Raw genomic sequence first — 19,553 nt, forward strand, 5'->3', positions numbered from 1 at the left:
CCCACCCATGGCCAGCCCGGCTCCACAGGCGGGGCCCCACTGCAGCCCCAGCCTGGCAGCCCCTTGAAGGCCTTCAACCTACCATCCGCTGGTAAAATCCAGACTGGGGCATGCAGAGTGGTAGGCGGACTTGGGGGGGGGGGGACAAGAGGAAGGCCAAGGGGGGCGGGAAGGGCTCCCCTCCTGGCCCTGAGGTAGCCCTGCTGGGCTCCTCCTGACTGCCCCAGCATTTTCCAACCCAGACCTCATCTCCACCTGGCAATCCTCGCAGGGGCTGTCCGCAGGGGCCCAGCCCACATAGGCACCCATGTTCCCAGGGCAGGGCTCCAGGTGCTCACTGGAGCCATGCATGAGATACGCCCACTCCCCACCCCATCTCGGCAGGCCCCAGAGGTGATCACAGCTGTGGCTCGGGTCACCCGTAGAGAAGTTCATACTTGTACTCTGTGCCATACCCTTGCAGCCACAAACCCATACCAGTACACGCTCTGCGTGCTGTAAGACCCGACCTGTGCACATGTGTGAACACACATGCAGCCCGGCGCATGGACAAACATGCAAGACCACACTACCGCCTGCCGCTCTCCAGCCTTCTCTTTATTCCACGCGCCACCTCTGCGGGGACGGGGCTCAGAGCACAGTCTCGGCCACGCCTGGCTCATCCAAGAAGCGGCTGATGCTTTTGGGGCGCTGTGGGCCGGGCACAGGGTCCGCCCCCACTCCTGCCTCCTGAGAGCACTCAGCCTCCTCCTCCTTCCCTTGGTCCTTGGAGAAGTACAGGAACACCTGGCGGGTGGGCGGCCGGGAGCCAGCAGGAGCGAGGGGTGGTCAGCCCACGGGCGCCGTCCTGGGCCCCAGTCCCCCAGCCCCCGAGGCGCCCCGCACTCACCTCCTCCAGCGTGGTCTGGCTCACGGAAAAGTCCTCCACGCCGTGCTCCGCGCCGTGCGCCGCCAACTCGCTGAAAACATGGGCCAGGCTGCAGCCGCTGCCCGGGGGCAGCTGGAAGCGAAGACGGCCGCCGTGCACCTCGCGCAGCTCGGCCCCTGGGAACGCCGCCGCCACGAAGGCCTGCGCGGGCTCGGGCCGCACAGCGGGCACCCGCAAGGTCAGCGTGTGACCCGCCCCAAACCTGGGGGAGAAAGAATGGGGGAGGGGGGGAGGGGAGGGGTGGGGTGGGGACAGGACCCTGCTGCTGAATGCACAACACCCACACCTGACACCCCTTGGCTCCCCGCTACCTCACACCTGGGACACTGCCCCTCGGCCCACCCACTTACCATCCCCTCTCTAACCTGCATCTCCCACGGCCCCAGGTCCCATGCAGAGGCCTGGCATCTGAACCATCCCAACCTTTCTCTTCACCTGCCCCGGGGACCTGCCCTCTTCACCGCTGGCCCCGCCTCCACACGCATCTCAAGACCTCAACAGATCCCGTACGCCTCCCAGTCCTGCCTCCACACCCCACTTGGCTAGCCCAGGACCCTCACTTCCTCTCCGCCTCACGCGGCTAACTTTGGCTGCGTCCCCTCCCGCCTCATCCCGCCCCCACAGGCCCTGGCCGGCTCACCTGCCCTTCAGGTGCTGCGGGCTGCCCAAGCAGCGGAACCGCCCGTTCACCATGACCGCCAGGCGTGTGCAGAGCGCCTCGCACTCCTCCATGCTGCGGGGAGCCGCGCGCCGCTAGTTTCGGCGAGGCTGGACTGCCGCGGGCCTCACTCATCCCCCAGGCCCGGCCCACCAGCCCCTGCTTGGATAGTCACCCACCGGGGCCCGAGTCGCTCTGTGCCCGGGGCTGGGTACCACCACCCGGAGTCCCCGCAGCCTGGGGCCCGGCTGCCTTGTCCCCAAGCCTGGACCACGGCGTCCCGCAGGGCCGTCGACTCTGCACACCCCATCGCTGGGGCTCAGGGTCCAGGCAAGCGCCAGTCGGGCTCCACCTGCACCCACAGCACGGGGCCCACTTGCACCCTGCACCCACAGCGCCGGGCCGACCTGTGCGAGGTGAGCACCACTGAGCTGCCGTCCCGCACCACAGCCAGGAGGCTGTTCCAGAGGAAGCGCCGCGCGCTGGGATCCATGCCGGTGGTCGGCTCATCCTGGGAAAGGCGGAGCCGCCGTGAGGCCGGTCCCACCCCCGACTCAGGCCCGGCCCCGGCCCAAACGTACCAGGAAGATGACGGCCGGATCCCCGACCAGTGCCACCGCCGTGGCCAGCTTCCGCTTGTTACCTCCGCTGTAGGCGCCCGCGGGCCAGTCCATGTAGCGCGCGAGCCCCAGGCGCTCCAGGCCCACGCTTGCAGTCTGCGGGGCGGAGCTAGGGTGAGTCCGGGGGCGGGGCTTGAAAGGCAGGGGCAGGATGCAGTGGCACGGCCAAGGACAGCCTGGGGCGGGGCCACAAAGGGGACCGGGCCACGGAAAGCCCGGGACCTGGCTGGGACCCAGCAGGGGCGCCAGCTGAGGTCTCGCGGGTGCGGCGGCCTTACCTGGGCAACCTTCGACTCCGGGACGCCGCGCAAGCGCGCAAAAAGCTCTAGGTGCTCGCGGCCTGTGAGCAGCTCGAAGACTGCGTCAGACTGAGGGCAGTAGCCCATGCGGCGGTGGGCGGCGGCCGGTTCCCGGGCTACGCTGCGGGGTGAGGGGCAGACGCAGCTCAGGGAACTGCCTAGTCCCTGGCCAGGCTAGAAGCAGGGGATACTCACGCTGGTGAGTGGCAGTGGTGAGCGGGGCATCTCGTTCCACGCCCAGAAGGTGTCAGGGATGACCCAAAACTCCACCCTAGCCCCCTCACCTGTGGCCCGCCAGCACAGCTTCGCCCCCGCTGGGTAGCACGTCCCCCGTCACCATGCGGAAGGTGGACGTTTTCCCAGCTCCGTTCACGCCCAGCAGCCCGAAGCACTGCGAGTCGCACACAGAAGTTACTCAGCAAGGCCCCAGGGTCCTTGATCCAAGCCCTCCAATTCCCCATGGGGCCGTATTTCTGAGTTCCCACCTGGGTGCCTGTGAGCGAGGGGGCCCCCAGGGACAGAGGCTGGCGTGGGGGGGGGGTGGCGGGGGGGAGGCATAAAGCTGTTTCTTGGTCGGGAATGGGTGCTGGTGTACTGAGTTTTTTAATCTTGGCATACCATAGGTATCCAATAAAGGTCAAACAGCAGATGTTCAATAAATATCTGGGCATGAGATTTCCAAGTGTTTCCTGGTGCATGTGGGTACTTGGCCAATAGATACTGCCCATGAGCAAGTGGATTTGTATACACTAGAGGCTCAATAAATGCTCTTTGATGCTCAATAAAAGCTTATCAGTGCAGAGGTGGCATTCAGTACAGCCCTGGTGTGCACCATGGGTTTCCTTACAAGGGACTTAACAATGCTTTCATGTACACAATTGGCACTCCAAAGATACTGGCACATAATAGGTGCTTAATTAAGGTTTACTGGCACATGGGTGGGCACCCAACAGGCATTCAATATGTTTGCTCATCCTCTGTAGGGGCTTATTACATGTAGTTGAGCTCAATAAATGAAAGCATGCAGGAAGTGCTCAATGCATGTTGGCACACAGTTGGTGCCCAATAAAAGGTGACAGGTGCACCACTGCCTCTGCACCACCCTCACCCCAACTCACCTCACCAGGGGGAATCCCCAGGCACAGGCGGTCGACAGCCGGTGTCTTCTGGCCATGGTACACCTGGGAGGGGTGCAGGCCGCTGAGGACAGGGTGGGCCTGTGGCAGCCCCCTCCCTCCAGTGCCTCACTGAGCTGCACCCACCTTGGTCAGGTCCTTTAGCACCAGAACATCCCTGTGGGTGGCCCCTCGGACCACCCGCTCCCGTTCGCGGGCCACGTCCTCATCCTCCTCCCCCAGGGGCAGCAGTGGCCTCAGCTTGGGTCTGAGGACAAAAGCCAGTAGGCCCAGGGCCAGCCTCAGGCCCTGGGCCACCCTCTTGGTTACCCACTGACCGAGGCCACAGATGGTTGCGGTGCTGCAGCAGGAGTGTAAGGAGGAGGAAGATGGGTCCCTGCACTGCCATGGCCAAGAGGTTCTTGCCGACCACCTCCCAGCGCAAGGGTGACTGGAACTGCCCATCTCCTGTGGGAACATGAAGGAGGCTTGAGTCCCTAGGGGACTTGGTTAGCAGACCTCCCCCATCCCCATGCAGGCCATTCTAGATTCTTAAGGAAGAGGTTCCCAAGAATTGGATCAGACACTGAGCTGGGATCAAATTGGCATAAAAAACAGTGCTTGTTTTAGGGACCTCTGTGATACCTGAGACTCAGAGCTGGCATGTTGCAGCCCTGAAAGTCAGCATTGCTACCCACAACAACCGTTCAAGTAACTGGGAAAAAAAGGGCAAGCTTCAATGAGAGATAAAAATTAAGCTGATCTGATTGGGACTAAAGTAAATCAGAATCAGGGTAAAAGATGATAGTGAATGTACCCTAGAGCTTCACCTACTGTATGAGACCAAAGGCAGAGAGGTTTATTGTGTCTAAAACCTAAATATTCTGTAACACAATCTAAATCAACCTGTCTGGATAGCTCATTTAAACAACCCAAACACATGGAGCCCAGAATGGGAATGAGGGCTTGTAATTCTGTACTGCTTAATGAAATACCTGGAGACATCCCAGTCTATGGTGGGCTGATAACTACAAAGTAATGGTAAAGTCCCTTGAGGGACTAGTGAAAAAATATGGAACTCCTAAACTTTCCCACTGGGAACGCCCTGGTATTCACTCAAACATTAAGAACTCCTGAGAAAATAAGCCAAGCTCTCGATTTTGAGGCTTACCCTTAAGAAACTTATTTTTGTAGCAGAGAAGCTAAGACTATCTATAATTATGCCTAAGAGTTGCTTCCAGGAAACCTCTTTTGTTGCTCAGATGTGGCCTCTCTAAGTACAACTCTGAAAGGAAAATCACTACCCTCCCCCAAAATGGGACATGACATTCAGGGGTAAAAGTCTCCCTGACGAATGGGACATGACTCCCAGGGATAAGCCTGGCTCTGACACTATGGCCTTCTGTACCAAAATGGGGAAAATAAATGTAACAGAATAAGGTATCAGTGGCTGAGAGAGTTCAAATGGAGCTGAAAAGCCAATCTGGAGGCTATTCTTATGCAGGCTTCAGCTAGATTTTGCTAATTGCCAAACCCCAACCAACATCATTCTTGTTAACCCTAAAGAATACCCAGAGCTTTATCTGAGATCCTACAAAAGTTTCACACACTATGTTTATTTTCCAGAAACCTATAACCTCTAGTTGGTTCCTAGGCCTGATAAGTCCTGAAACCCAGAATGGCCTCTCCAGGAACATCATCCAGTCCCATCTTCTGATCCTCTACTATTGACACCCCTTTCCAACATGAAAAAGATAGAATGGGCATAGCCAAAGTACCCCTGAAGATTGGGAGAAGGGACAAAGGAGAAGGAGAAGTTATAACAGAGAAGTTAGGACTTAATCAATGATTATGACTACTGAAACATTATATTGATATTTCTGTTTAGTCTCCAGTATCTTAGAGCAGCTAGAAGGAGAAACCTGAAGTTGTGGACCTGTAACACATACCAAACTTTGAAACGTGTTCTATATCCACTTGTTAAAATGTACTTTAAAACTTATTGCTTTTTTGTATATACATTATATCTCAAAACAAAAAATTAAACAAACAAGCAAACCACCCAAGACTGGCTGTATCATCTCCCTTATTTAGGGCCTTAGGCTTCTTGTGATGTAAACCACAAAGGAATTAACTTTCATGGATGCCCAGGTGCATCTCTAACTTGGCTCAACCAAGTTCTCTTCCTAGGATTGCCATTTGTTCCCACCTTGTACAACTGACTTTTAGTTCATACTTCCAAGGCCATGGCCCTGCCAGCAGGAAGTTCTCACCCAAGCGCTCAAAGGCATCAGCCATGGCCTGGTTCCGCACCATGTCAATGAGCCCCCGGCCCAGGCAGAAGTGAGGGAAGATAAGGAAGACCCGCTTCAGGATCCGGCTCACCTCCTGCAGTGTCTGCTCAGGGGCAAGAAAAGGGAAGCAAGTCAGGGGCTTGGGCTGAGGTACTGAGCAGCTCAGGTCCAGCCTCACAGTGCCCTACCTGGTCAGAGAAGAGCTCAAGCACAAAGGTGGCCATGCTGCCATTGATGCCGATAAAGAGGTTGACGCAGGTGAGCACCACATAGGCTGTGCTGGGCACGGAGAAGAAGAAGGAGGCTGGGTACATGAGTGGCGTGATTGACCAGCTGAGAGGGCAAGCAGAACAGACATTCAGTTACAGCACTAAGCAGCAGAGGGACTCGGGTCAAGATGAGCTTTTAAGGCCACCTCAACACATAGTTGAAATAGACCAAGCTTGGGGTCATCTCAGAGCTCCGGCTCCTCACCTCCTTTTATAGCAATAGGTAGGCAGGGAATGGCAGTAAAAAAAAAGCTCTGAGAAGTGGTGGTGGAGGATGTCTCACCCGTAAAGGAGCAGTAGCAACAGGAGGGCAGGCAGGTTGGCAGGGGCCACATATGCCTTCTGCTGGAAGGCCAAGAATATGAGCACCACGATGCACACTGGCACCAAGTAGTTACACTGCATTGGGGACAGCAAGTTCCCGTTAGTGTGCAGCTGTGGGGACTGCCTCCCTCAGCCCTGCACCCTACCGTGACTTCCCTGTTTTAGGGGACAGGAGAGTACACAATCTCCACAATCTGTACAACCCCATATGGGGGCCATCCTGGACCAACCCCTACCAGAAGAGGCTGGAAGGCACCCCCACCCCACCAGGCAGCCCTCGCACCATGTCCCAGAGGAAATTGCTGAGCCAGTAGAGGGTAGGGGGCAGGCCCCCCACGAGCTGCAGGTGTTTGGCCCTGGTGACACGCTCCTCGATGAGGATGAGTATGAAGCTGGCTGGGACAAAGGACATGGCGAAGACCACACAGATGGAGACGAGGACGTCCACAGAGGAGGCCATCCTGGGGGCAAGGGTGTGCAGGCCATTGGTGGGATGAGGGCATGCGGGCAGCCCAGGGCAGGGAGATGCACACCAAGGGTGGGACAGAGGTCTACAGGGTTGGTCACCAGTTGGGGGGATGCACGCCACTTCGGCGTGTTGGTAGTGGGGTGATTTGGAAGGGAGGGATTATACAGGTCTCTGGTAAGATAAAGATTGATGGGATGAGTGTGTATGGGCTGGCCAGGGAGCCCCCATTGTCCTAGCCTGGGGAACAGAGAGTGGCAGCTTCTGTTCCCTATTTACACAATGGAAGGGCACAAACCCAGCTCCCAGCACCCAAGAAGGCAGAGGGACTGAGGAAGGGAAGGAGTGCAAGCAGGACTCACAGTGTGGCCTCGGACAACTGCTGCTTGGTAAGATTGAGTGGGTGGTTGAGGGTGGTGATGCTGTGGGCATGGCGGGCAGGACCTGCAGGAAGGTGGGCACGCAGGAGTGCATTGTTGGCTCGGTTGACAAAGGCCACCATGGCGTGCCAGCCCTTGTTGTTGAACCAGACCTGGGGCAGGAACAAGGCCACGGGATCAGCATGGAAGGGTCAGGCCTGCCTTCCTCCAGCTACCGGGCACCAATCCCAATGCCACCTTGAGGCTGTGCTGAATGTCCAGTCCAAGAGCCCACGCAGTGAGGTTGTTCAGAACCCGGTCAAGAGCCCCACCAGGCAGGGGGCTCAGCAGTGCCCGCAGCTCCTCCACCGAGTGGCTCACTTCTTGCCCCGAGGGCAGGCCTGGGTCACGGGCCCCCAGTGAAAAGCCCCCATACCTGTGGGGCAGTGGGGGCAAGGAAGGGCCACGGAAGCGGGATGGGTGAGGTGGGCCAGGCCACCCATGGGGTGGGGGTAAGGCAGCAGACTGGAACCTGGGCAGGGGCACCCCAAGGTGGGCCTGTCCTCACCTGACCTCGTTCACCCACTTCTTTGTCTTCAAACTGTGGAAGAAGGAGATAGAGACGAGGAGAGGCCGGGAGGAGTCAAGAGCCAGAAGGGGGAGAGAAAAGAGGGGAAGCATGGGTAGCCAGCCTTGAGCTCCCACCCCATGGCCTGCCCCCATTTCCTACCCGACCCAAGACCCCATCCTGCAACGGCCATCTCGGGAGGGGCCTCACCCCTGGTGCACCAGGCGGGGGTAGGTCTTGACCAGAAAGTCGGACAGGTTCCGGCCTGTCAGGTTCTGTACCACTTCACCGGAGCTGGTCACTGCCTGGGGTGGCGGGGGCCCACCAGCTGCAGCGGGGCAGGTGGGCAGCAGGCGGCGGGCACCGGGTTGGCTGCACTGGCAGGCCGGGGATGGAGACTCCGGGGTCCAGTTGCCACTGGCTAAGACCCTGGCCACATCTGCAGGGAACTCGGGCACCGAAAACCAGCAGGCAGTGGGCTGCAGGCACTCTGGGGGCCTACAGGGGACAGGGGTGGGGGCCCTGCCAGGTTGGACCGGTGGCACCCAGGCTTCCGGGGGTTCCTGGCAATGCAGACTCCCAGCCGCCCCCCCAAGGCCCGCCTGGAGGGTGCTCTGGGTACCCTGAGACACACCAGCCAGAGCTCAGTGGGAAAGCCAAGGTCAGAGGAGAGCCAGGTCCAGGCCAGCGGGCCCTCACCTGCCCGAGCTATTCTGCAGGTAGAGATCCTCCAGTCCGGCCTCCCCGAGCAGTGCTTCGAGCAGGCGGGCCCGTTCGGGGTGCTCTGGGGCATCCTCGCTGTGGGGGTTACACAGGGTCAAGGCTGGGCCCTTAGCCCCTGGCCCTCCCACCGCAGCCCTCTCCTTTGCACCCACCTGAAAAAAGACACCTGGGCCCCGTACATGGCAGGGCTGAGCTGCAGAGCTGGGTAATGCCCAAAGGGCGGCACGATGAGGCTGAACAGCAGCGCCAGGCCCACAAAGAGGGCAGGCAGCACGATCTGGGGGCGGGGGGGGAGGGGCGCATTAGCTGCCACCCTGCCCACCCTCCAGGCTGCCCGCACCTTTCCTTGCTTCTGCCCTTGAACTACCCATGGCTCCCTAGCACCCCCAACAAACATGTTCAGAGTGGAACATCCAGAAGCAAGGGGTGCATGAGGGGTTCAGCAGGTGAACAAAGCTGCTGGGTGGTCAGGCATGTGGATAATGGGGTCCCCCCGCTTCACCCTCCCTAGTGCCGGGCCCCCTCACCTGGGCAAATAGGCCACGGCGGCTGCGGTGAGCAAGCAGAAAACGCTTGAGAAGCAGGGCCCGGAGCTGTTGGTGGGTAAGTGCCCAGCCCTGTACCTGGCTGGCAGGCTCTATCCGGGAGCCCTGCAGGCTCTGTGTCTCCAGGGCCCTCCCAGCTGTGGGGGATGGGAGGTCAGCACCCATGTCGGGTATGGGAAGGGGACTCATGGGGGGCTGGAGGGCATGGGGGGCCTCACCTGGCTCCCCATTCACCAGAGCCGGCTGGTCTGGCGGCATCTTGAACTGCGTGCTCACATCTGGGGTAGCAAGGCCCCGAAACGGAGGCTGCCCACAGCTACCATCTGCATCCATTGGGGGTCAGGGTTAGTGTTCAGCCTGGGGTCAGGGTCAGATCAGGGGTCACGGAGGGGAGTTGGGAGGACATGGGGCAGATACAGCCAGGGATCAGGATGTGGCCTCAGGTCAGACCAGGTTCTATCCTGGACCAGGGTCTGGGGTCAGGGGTCAAGGGTCAAAGATCGCACCCTCAGGATTTCTGTTCACACCACAATCTTCTATCACCTTCAGGAAGATCTGAGGAGACAAGGCAGGGGGCTCAGAACTGGGGACCCACAGAGGAAGCTGGGGTCACACACCGTGGGCCCTGTGCCCCAGCCTCCCCAAAGAACTGCCAAGCCCCTAGGTTTCCACAGAGGCCAGGCAGTCCTCTTCCCTGGAATGGAAGAGGACTTGCCATCCCTGTATAAACTTCTATTCACTCTTCAAAGCACTACCTCCTCCAGACAGCCCTCTCCCCTGTACAATGTGTGCAACCACCGACCCCTGCCTGCACACCTCCTCAAGGCTGGTGTCTGAGATCCCATAGCCTGTGAGCCCGAGCTCTTCCAGCTGCTGGTCCAATGCACAGAAGAGCTCAGCAAAGCTGCCATCGAGGGCACCTGAGTATGGCAGTGCCAGCACCAGCTCATGTGGCAGCTCCTCGACCAGGCGTGTCCCGGGCACCCAGTGCCGTGTCAAGGCCAGCAGCTGGGCTGCATCTGGTGGGCAGGGGGCATATTAGGAGGTGTACCCACCAGGGTGTCTCAGCTCCCGCTCCTTCCCACCCCAGTCTCCTTGGGGAGGGGCTAGGGGACAGAGGTAAGGTCAGGGTGCATCAATGAAGGGCAGGGATCGAGCTGGGGTTGGGCTGGAGTCCAGCCAGAGAAGGAGTCAGGTGTAGTTTGTGTCTGGGCTCCGTCAAGGTGGAATTCAATGAAGTGGATCAGGGTTCAGGCTCATTTCAGGATTAGGGTCACAATTCAGGCCAACCCAGGGTTAGGGGTCCAGGCTGGGGTTCCTGCCTTCTGCGTCTCCTACCCCGGCCCTCACCGGCTGTGCTGCCCTGGCTGCCTGGCTCCTGTTCCTGCCTGGCATCCAAATCGGTGGCACCCTGCAGGCAGAAGGACACCAAGTAGCATGGCCATCAGGGATGGCCAAAGCCTTGGGATCAGGGATCAGCTCCAGCCCTCACCTTTCTGCTGGCGAACAGGGGTGGAGGACGCTTCACCAGCGTCAGGTAGTAGCCAGAACCCAGGTGACGGCGCAGGAAGAGTGGGGAGCCACAGCAGCACAAGCGGCCACCTGCCACCACAGCCACACGGTCCCCCAGGAGCTCCGCCTCATCCAAGTGGTGGGTGGAGAGGATCAATGTGCGACCTGAACATAGGGATCCAACCCCAGGTACCATCAGGCCTACAGGTCTTTACCCAAGCTGTGGCCACTGCCAAGAACTGCCTGTTCCATGCAGCAAACTCTTATTCATCCCTCAAAACCTCAGAAAACCTCAGGCAGAATTCAGGGGAACTTCAGGCTGCAGTTCCTTCTCTTACCTGCACGGTACTTGAGCAGTAATTCCCAAATACCACGGCGGGCAGCAGGATCTACACCAGCCGTGGGCTCATCCAGGATAACTACACGAGAGCCACCCATGAAGGCAATGGCCACTGACAGCTTCCTCTGCATCCCGCCTGGGCAGGGACAAGGAACGGGGTCTTAGGATGATGCCCCCTGGCCTGGGCAGGGCTGCCTTCCCTCTGCACCTGCTCTCCTTCTCTGCTCCCTGGACCGGAGCACCTACTTCTCCCAGGTCCCTGGGACCTGACTATCTCCCCTGGATCCCCAGGCCCCATGGCATAAAGTCCTTTTCCCTCTCCAGTTGTCTCTCCTGAACTGGGGTGGCCTCCCCAGACCAGGCTCACCTGAGAGATGGCGGGCCTGCGCCCACCGCTTGGGGACAAGTCCCACGTCCTGCAAGAGGCGGTCCTGCTCGGGGCCCACAGCGGCTGCGCTCAGACCCTTCAGACGTCCGTAGAACCATACATGTTCTTCCACGGTCAGCCTATGGCCATGGGAGAAACCCAGAATGGGCGCCATGGTGACCAGGGTCCCCGAGGACACCCGACCCCTTCCCCCAGTCCCGCCGAGACCCACATGTCAAACAGCACATTGTACTGGGGGCAGACACCCAGGTGTGGCCGGATGGCCGCCATCTCCGACCGGACGTCATGGCCCAGGACGAAGGCAGAGCCACCGCTGGGCGGGAAGAGGCCACTCAGGATGGACCTGGAGGTGTAGGGGTTTCAGAGAGCAGCCCAAAGCCCAGAGAGAAGGGCTCCCTACACTTATAGAGCACCTACTGTATTCCTGTCCCAACGGGGTAATATGTCCCTACTTTAATGAAAGGGAAACTGAGGCACCAAAACTCACCGCATGTCCCTGCCTTGTACCTGGAGCGAACTGGGGTTCCCACTCCCTCCATGCCCTACACTTGTCTGACCCCAGGCATCTTTCTAATTGAACAGATGGGGAATTCCGCCAGGCCCAGGGCAGAAGGGGAGTGGCTAGGAGCTCACAGCGTGGTGGTCTTGCCGGCCCCATTGTGGCCCAGGAAGGCGGTGATGTGACCCTGGTAAAGGTCCAGACTGAGCCCCCGCAGGGCAGGCTGCGAGCTGCCGGGGAACTGCTTCTCCAGGCCGCGCAAAGACACCCCCGGGTTGAGGCCCGGAGGCGCCTGCTCCACCAGCACTGCGGGTAGAGGGCGGCTCAGACTGGGGCGGGGGGAGGGGGGGCGGCAGGACCCTGGCCTCTGGGGAGTGGGGAGGTGGGACTGCAAGGGCCCTTCAGGGTCCCGGGGCCCCTGGGTGCTGGAGGGTATGGGAATTAGGGGAGCCTCTGGGAAGTGCAGTCTGGGGCCAGGGAAGCCAAGGGCGACCAGAAGGCCTGCGGGAACTTGGGGGTTTCTGAGGGCTGGGGATCCAGACCGGGAGAGGCCACTAGGGCTGGTCGGGTCGCACCTCACCCTCAGGGTCGTGCCGGGCGGGGGCGGGAGCGGGGCCTTTGGGGGTGCGGGACCCACACCAATAGCTCCTCCGAAAGGGAAAGTTCCACGGTTCCGGGATCCCGTATTGGCCTGGGGGGCGGGGGGCGGCGTTCAGTTAAGCCCTTGACCCCTCCCCCGGAGCATACGTGCTTCAGGTCACACACCTGGGATCCGGGCAACTTGATAGCCTAATAACCCCCAGCCGGCCTGCTCCAGGCCCCTCTTTTCAAGTACCGCCACCTGTACGCGCTTGCCAGGAAGCCACGCCCCCTCTCCAGGGGACCCGGCCTCCAGGCCCCCCAAGCCCCCGAGGCACCGCCTCTAGACTCAGCCTCTCCCGCGCAAGCGCGCCCCGGACCGAAGCCCCACCCCAGGGTGGGTGTAGCCCGCGCCGACCCCGCCCCTCCGCCTCATCTTTCCAGCCTGGAGCCCGCTCCCCTCCGCCCACCTGGGCACACGGCCTCCAGGTACCAAATGGCCAGGCCATAGAGCGCGGCGTCCAGCAGCAGCAGCCCGGAGACCTGACCCAGGCTGAACACGTCGTCGGCCGCGGGCCCGGAGCCCAGGTTGTGCCACTGCGCGCCCTCGCCCTGTTCCTCCAGCAACGCCAGGCTCTCGCAGCCGAAGCCGAAGGCGACCGGAGACAGCAGGCTCTGCGGACGGTGGCGCGTGGGTCAGCGGGCGGGCGCGGCCCGGGGAGCCCCATGGCCCCGGTCCCGGCCCGGCCCTCACCGCGGCCACGCGGCCACTCGCGGGCAGCCGGTCCCGCCAGGCCACGCACAGCACGTAGGGCAGGTAGAGCGCGAAGTAGGCGAGGCCCCCGCAGGCAGCTGCCAGGTTGGCACGGGAGAAAAAGACGCTTAGCAAGAAACTCTGCGCCACGGTGGCCACGGCGAAGGTCGTCAGGAACAGAAAGACCACGGCCGGGTGACTGTACGGGAGAATGTCCCCGAGCTGCAGAGGGCAACGGGCGCTCAGGGGCCGGGCGCTCGCAAAGGCAGGGGAGCGCGCCCCGACGCCAGCGTGACCCCCGCCGGTTCCTCTCCGGTGAGCCCCCGTGTGTGCCCATTTCGCAGCCGGGAAGGCCCAGGCGCGCCCACCTTGAGCACCAGCACGAGCAGCGCAGCGCTGAGAAGGAAGGGCCCCAGGCAGCTCAGGACCCAGCCGAGCCAGAGCACGGCGCGGCCCAGCCCCATGGCACGCATGGTGTCGCGCAGCCGCGTCTCTTTCTCGCGCACCACCGCCTTGACCGTCAGCGCCACCGAGTAGATCCAGGCCAGCGTCAGGAAGAGCGGCAGCGACCGGCTCAGCACGCGCAGAAACCTGGGGCAAGGGCGGCTGCGGTGGGGCAGGAGACCCCTGCACCCCGCTCCCCGCCCCGCACAGCGGTTCGCATCCGGGGATGTCGAGCCGCCCAAACCCCCGCCCCCGTCCTGGCCTTCGCACCCCTGACTCGGTCTCAGGCTCTCCGCTGCCAGCGCAAGCCCTGCCCTCCCTGCACCCGAATTGCCCAGATCCGCAGGGACCCCATTCCGGGGGCAGGGGCCCATGCATCAGGGTATTTGGAAGCTCCGAGTCCTAAGGGGCCTGGCGGGTGGGGGCGCTCACACGTCGTCCACGTAGCACGGGTAAGGCATCTGCTGCAGGTAGAGGCCTGCGCGGGGGCTGGCGCCGCCGAGCACGCGCACAATCGCGCGCTCCAGCAGGTCCTGCAGGTACACGAAGCCGCCCCACACGTAGCGCAGGTCGGCCAGGGGGTCAGCGGCCGGGCCGGGGTCCCAGAACCTGCGCGAGGGACGTGGCGGGAGTGGCGGTTGGCCGCGGGTAAGGGGCCCCCGGCAATCCCCGATTGGGACCCCAGCCTAGCTCACCAGCCACTTAGCTCCGCCCCCGCGCCCCGGGCTCAATTACGCTCCCAAGCCCCGCCCACCGCCTTCCTCAACCTAAACCCTTCTCCTCTTACTCTGAGGCCAACTTGTGGACGCCACTGGCTCCGCCCACTACGGGCCCCCGGGGGCTGCAGGCGCCCGGCCCCGCCCCCACCTGTCCCTGATCTTATTGGTCCTCGTGACGTCATCGATGTCCATTCGGATCTTGACGCGCACGTGGCCGGGGCCGAAGCTCTGCGCGGGGCCCCCCGCCGGGTACGGGGCATCTTCGGACCCCAGGAAGACGATGCCGGCCCAGAAGCGGCGTTCGGCCAGCAGCTGCAAGGCCCGCGCCCCCAGCGCCGCCTCCGAGGGCGCCGCCTCCAGCTTATCAAGGGACACGCACTGCGGGCGGGAGGGCTAGGCTAGGTCTGAGGGCGCTGCGGCCTCCCGCACATACACCCGCCGCCCCGCGGTGCAGCCAGTTGCACCTTCAGACCCCACGGGAGGGCGCCACCCGCCTCAGTCCTTTTCGAGGCCCGAGATGTGTACTCCCTCGGACAGGCGGACCCCCCACCTCCATCACGCGGCCCAGCACAGCCACCACGCGTCCCACGTCGGCGTGGGCCTCCCGCCAGCTGTAGCGGCCTGCACTGGGGTCCAAAAAGTTGCGAAGGGCCTCGGCAGTGGCCTGACCTTTGGGTCCTGGCTGCCTGCTTCCTTTGTCCTGCACCTGCAGGAGCCGCTGGGGGTGTATGCAAAACCTGGGGTCTGTGCTTGGCCGTCAGGCCTTGTCACCCCTCTTACTGTCCTCCTGTCTGTCCTCCCACCTCCACACCTCTGCTGGGACCTCACCCAGGCTGGAAGGGCCCTTCCCTGTCCTTTGCCCCAATCCTACAAGCAATGGGTCCTCTCTGCCTGGGGAGGACCAGCCCCCAAGTCCAGCCCCCCACCTGGTTCCCACCTGGAGCACAGCCGTATTTGCACTGTCATTCAGGAACTTGAAGATCTGGGGTCCCAGCACCCCCCACACATCCTTGATGTCCTTCAGCAGGGCCAATTCCTCAAAGGTCTGGTTCACCTGTGGGAGGCGGGGGACAAAATCAATCCAGGACCCCTCCCCTCCTCTGAGGACCCCCCACCCACCTCTCCTGCCACCTCTCACCCTGCTCCCAACCTGCCCCTCTGAGTATTTGTGCGTGCAGTCTGACAAACTCTTATACTGCTTTCAAAACCCTACTTCCATGACCCTCTTCCAAGAAGCCACCTGGGACCCTCCCTCTGGCCTGGCCCTGACCCAGTGGGCTCTGGCCAACTGCCTCCAGCTTGCGGGTGCCTCCATACCTGGGCCATAACCTGTCGGGTAAAGGGTGTGTCAGGTGCAAACAGCACCTTCCCAAGAATCAGTGGCTTCAGGCGTCTCCAGAGCAGGTGGGCCAGCGGGTGGGTGTGCAGGGCTCCCATTAGCTCAGCACAGGCGGGACCTGGGGCAGGGAGCTCTGTGACGCCCCCACATACACACCCACCGCCACATCCCAGGTGGGCAGGGGAGCAGTTCACTCACTTAGGCTGCTATCTGGCAGGGACTGTGCCGGCTCCCGCCCCACGAACTCCCTCAGGTCGCTGTCCTCATACCAGTTGAGGGAGGGCACCCCTGGGCCATCGGGACCCCTGGCACCGCACAGAGCCTCCAGCGTTGCCTCCAGGGGCCCGCCTGTCCTTTGGGGTCCCTGCAGCAGTGACTGCAGCTCGGCCAGGCTGGGACGCTCAAGGAGCTGGAGGGAGGTCCCCAGAGGGCGCTGGCCATCCTCCCTCCAGCCCAGTCCCACCTCCAAGGCTTAGCCAGGTCAGGGTGCCCTGCCCAGAGCATCCCCAGGCTGCCCTGTCACCTCTCCCTACAGGCAGCCTGCCATGATTGTCTCCTGGCTGGGGTTGAGGATGGAAGGGTCTCTCACCTCCTGGGCTAGGTCCTGAGCTGCCTCCACAAAGCTACCCACAGACTCCCCAGCTTGGCCCAAGGCAGACCTCATGGAGTCCTGCCAAGAAAAACAAGGTGACAGTGACCCCTTCTTCACTGCTCCATACATACATACTAGTACTCATTTTATAGACAAGGAAACTGAGGCTCAGAAAGGCACATCCAAGGTCTCATGGATGGTTGGCCTGATCGCCTGTCTAGGGACAGACAGGACAAGGATCTTCTCTCCAGGCAGCAGGGATGGCTCAGGGGCCACCTTCCCCCCTCCCCTCTCTGCTCACCCCTTGGAGCAGCCTCTGCAACAGCTCAGCGGCCAGGGCAGGTCCCTCCTGTAGTGGGTCGCTCTGCTGAGGCTGGGCTAGAGAGGAACACACGGGGATTAGAGTTAGGAAACCTCAGCCTGAGACGCGTCTCCCTCCCTGTGCCCATTTCACAGCCAAGCACGTGGAGGCTCCCTGTCCTCACCCATTTTGTGGGCAGCTCTCAGCATGGGCATCAGCTTTCCCAGGCCGGCCAACACCCTGTGGACGTTGGGTGACCCCAGGACAGCGCGGGCATCAGCCAGGAGCCGGGAGATCCTGGGGACAGAGAAAGGGCGAGAGGCAGGGGCTCGGAGGGACCTGCCACCCACTCCCCCTTGCCTCCAGGCCCAAACATGCTGCCTCCTGCTCACAGGGAGTTGTCGAAGTTGCTCAGGACCCCAGGCCCCTCACCAGGCATTGGCTGCGGGAAGCAGGTATTGTTCAGGGTGCAGATGAGGCCCTGGAGCCAGGCCAAGGTGCCCGCCGACGGCAGCGGCTTGTTGGGGAAGTGGCCTGTGGGCCGATGCCGGTATCAGAGGCCTTGCCTGCTGTGGCCCAGCACCCACAATTTGGTCATCCATCCCAGTTGCATGCCTCCAGTAACAGAGAGCTCACTCCCTACAACACTGCCAGGGTGCCGATTCTGTGCTCTGCAGCACCCACTAGGGGGAGCTCCTGGAGGGGACTCCAGTTCCTCTTCCCCCACCCCCTCGGGCCCCCACGAAGTGCCTGGCCCCGGGGGCTTACATTCATGGTGCTCGAAGGGGGGGTGGGAATGGCGCACGGCCACCAGGATGAAGAAAAGAAAAAGAGGCCAGAGCAACTCCACAATGAGCTGGATCTGGGGGTGGACAGGCGGCGGGTGGGTGGGGGACAGTGAGGGCGCCCAGCTACCCAACCTGCCGCCACCCCCCCACGCCCCCTCCCTTACCGGCTGTCTCCGACGATAAGTGAAATTCTTCCAAAGCAGCAGCTTCAGCTGCACCCAAAAGGCCATGGTGGAACTGGGCAGGGACCAGGACGGGGATGGAGGTCAGGGCGGGGGTCAAGCCGGGGTTCCCATGTCGGAACCTCAACTCTCCATCTCAGGGCACAGGGTTCCAGAAGGCTCTGCTTAAGGCCAGGCAAACAGTAGGCGCTATATAAAAGGGTTGTCCTCTCCGAGGTGGAGTCGGCCAATGGCAGGCCTGCCCGAAACCATCCTCACAGCGGATTGGTTGTCACGACTGTCGCTCCCTGCAGGCTCGCTGCGGGGGTCTGGAAGAACCTCCCTCTAATCCTCCGGGGGCGGCACCTCCACTGGGCTCTCTCTGCACCCCGCATCCCGCAGAGCCCTCCTGGGGTCTCCCCAGGTCCCCAAACTCCGGCCTCATCTCCTCCGCCCCCGATATTCCGCGATGAGGATAGTAACGGATAGGTACCGGAACGCGCAATTGACACGCCCCGATGGAAGTCCTAGACTGTCACCCCACTAAGAAGTGGGGCGAACGGAACCTCCCAGAGGGACAGCGACCCTGCCCTGCCCTCTTGTATTATTTATCGCCCAGAAGTGCCACAAATCCAGCAAATAGGTCAGGACAATGGGCTGCGATCGCGGCTTCTGGAGCCAGCGCCCTTCATGGGGTCGGGAGCCCGGCTGGGGAAACTGAGGCCGCCAGGGGAACCATAAACGAAGGGAGACCTAGCACGCGGGATTTAGGATCCTGGAAGCGGCCTCGGTTTACCCATTTGTAAAATGAGGAGCAGAGGCCTTGGAGAAGTTCCAAGAGGCTATAGGGGAGGCAGGTGACTGATGTCCAGTGTCCCTCTTGAGACCTGGGGGTAATTTATGCTGCCCCCTCCAACACTCAGGGGAAAGGGGGAGGGAGGGCTGAACCCTGCGATTCCCAGCGGACCTGCCTCTCAGGCCCCAGCCCCTCATCCTGGTTACTCGGGGCCTCCCTCCCTCTCTGGGACCCTCTCACCGTTGCAGCCCCCAGCTCTTGTTCAGCCGCTGCCCCTCCGCCGCTCAGCAGCCGAGAACGCGGCCCCTTTAAGGGAAGTCCTCGGAGGGCGCCGCGGCCCAGCAGACCCCGGCAGCTTCTGGTGTCAGTGAGCCGGCAGCCGCACTCGGCCCCACCCCCGTCCGCTGCTATTGGTCGTCGGCCCCGCCACTTATGTGCCCTCTGAGCCAGGAGGCGGGGCCGCTCAGCGTCGGGTTTCTTAAAGCAGCAGTGCGCCTGGTGCTGCATCACGATGGGGCGGCGGCGCGGTTCCCCTCGCCGATAGTGGCTTGCAGCGCTCTCAGTTTCCACTGGGGAACCCAGGTCCCAGCCAGATCGCCCCGCGACCCTGGGGGCCTCCACTTGTCCATCAGCAAAGTGGGGGTTCTACTGGAGCTATGGTTCAGTCATACATTCATTCCACAAACATTCCTGGCGGAGGGGAGGGAGCCCCCAACATTCTCAGCTTAGAGTCCTGGGTATTAACTGTCACGTTGAGTTTGATAAAAACATCCGGTTCTGTTTCTTGGGAGGCGACGATGAGGGGGTGTGATTCCAGTTCTCAAGGAGCTGGGAAGGGTGAGAGATGTGGGTCGGGCTCCGTGGGTCTTTTAGGATGAATAGGAGTTTGCCAGGGAGGGAACTCCAGTCTAGGTAAACACACAGGAATGGGCAAAGGTGTTGGGGGTTTGAAAGGTACTGAGTGCAGTGGGAGTGGGGTGGGGGTGAGGGTCCCGCTTCCCCTCGACCAGCATTGTCGTAGAGGAGGTCTGGCCACCCCCACACCCCTCCCCCCACCAGGCAGCATCACTCATATGGCCCTAGAATTCAGCTTACACCTTGACTGCTGTGAGACCTGGTGTGTTTATGGCGCCCCTTCCCTCCCCCCAGACCCCCCAGAAGGCATCAAATCCC

General features: G+C 61.6%; 1 protein-coding gene across 1 annotated transcript; it reads right to left on the reverse strand.

The window, feature by feature from the left end:
* Positions 1–543: 543 nt before the first annotated feature.
* Positions 544–19,549, reverse strand: ABCA7 (ATP binding cassette subfamily A member 7). The gene is made up of 47 exons (XM_077121390.1): positions 18,621–19,549; positions 17,588–17,766; positions 17,404–17,497; positions 17,028–17,169; positions 16,820–16,932; positions 16,636–16,712; positions 16,332–16,412; positions 15,941–16,151; positions 15,721–15,860; positions 15,341–15,457; positions 14,954–15,121; positions 14,552–14,781; positions 14,117–14,293; positions 13,609–13,831; positions 13,241–13,462; positions 12,957–13,161; positions 12,488–12,598; positions 12,042–12,213; positions 11,620–11,751; positions 11,388–11,527; positions 11,019–11,156; positions 10,661–10,845; positions 10,519–10,579; positions 9,985–10,187; positions 9,675–9,723; positions 9,387–9,491; positions 9,151–9,305; positions 8,776–8,900; positions 8,600–8,698; positions 8,111–8,398; positions 7,901–7,933; positions 7,591–7,768; positions 7,336–7,505; positions 6,791–6,968; positions 6,467–6,582; positions 6,103–6,247; positions 5,894–6,017; positions 3,959–4,088; positions 3,768–3,888; positions 3,624–3,686; positions 2,790–2,896; positions 2,485–2,626; positions 2,168–2,302; positions 1,994–2,097; positions 1,569–1,661; positions 890–1,130; positions 544–786 (listed from the first exon to the last, which is right to left on the reverse strand). Exons 2-47 carry the CDS (start codon positions 17,651–17,653, stop codon positions 631–633), a joined length of 6,465 nt encoding a protein of 2,154 aa, XP_076977505.1. The 5' UTR covers positions 17,654–17,766; positions 18,621–19,549; the 3' UTR covers positions 544–630.
* Between the last annotated feature and the right edge of the window lie 4 nt (positions 19,550–19,553).

The sequence above is a fragment of the Tamandua tetradactyla genome, chromosome 11 (genome assembly GCF_023851605.1).
Source record: "Tamandua tetradactyla isolate mTamTet1 chromosome 11, mTamTet1.pri, whole genome shotgun sequence".
Lineage (NCBI taxonomy): Eukaryota > Metazoa > Chordata > Mammalia > Pilosa > Myrmecophagidae > Tamandua > Tamandua tetradactyla.

Coding starts and splice junctions, on each gene's coding strand:
- ABCA7 (XM_077121390.1), bottom strand. CDS start 17,653: ATGGCCTTTTGGGTGCAGCTGAAGCTGCTGCTTTGGAAGAATTTCACT. Junction 11,157..11,387: donor GCAGGCCCGCCATCTCTCAG/GTGAGCCTGGTC, acceptor GTCCCTGCCCAG/GCGGGATGCAGAGGAAGCTG. Junction 10,188..10,518: donor CAGCCAGGGCAGCACAGCCG/GTGAGGGCCGGG, acceptor CCTGCCCACCAG/ATGCAGCCCAGCTGCTGGCC.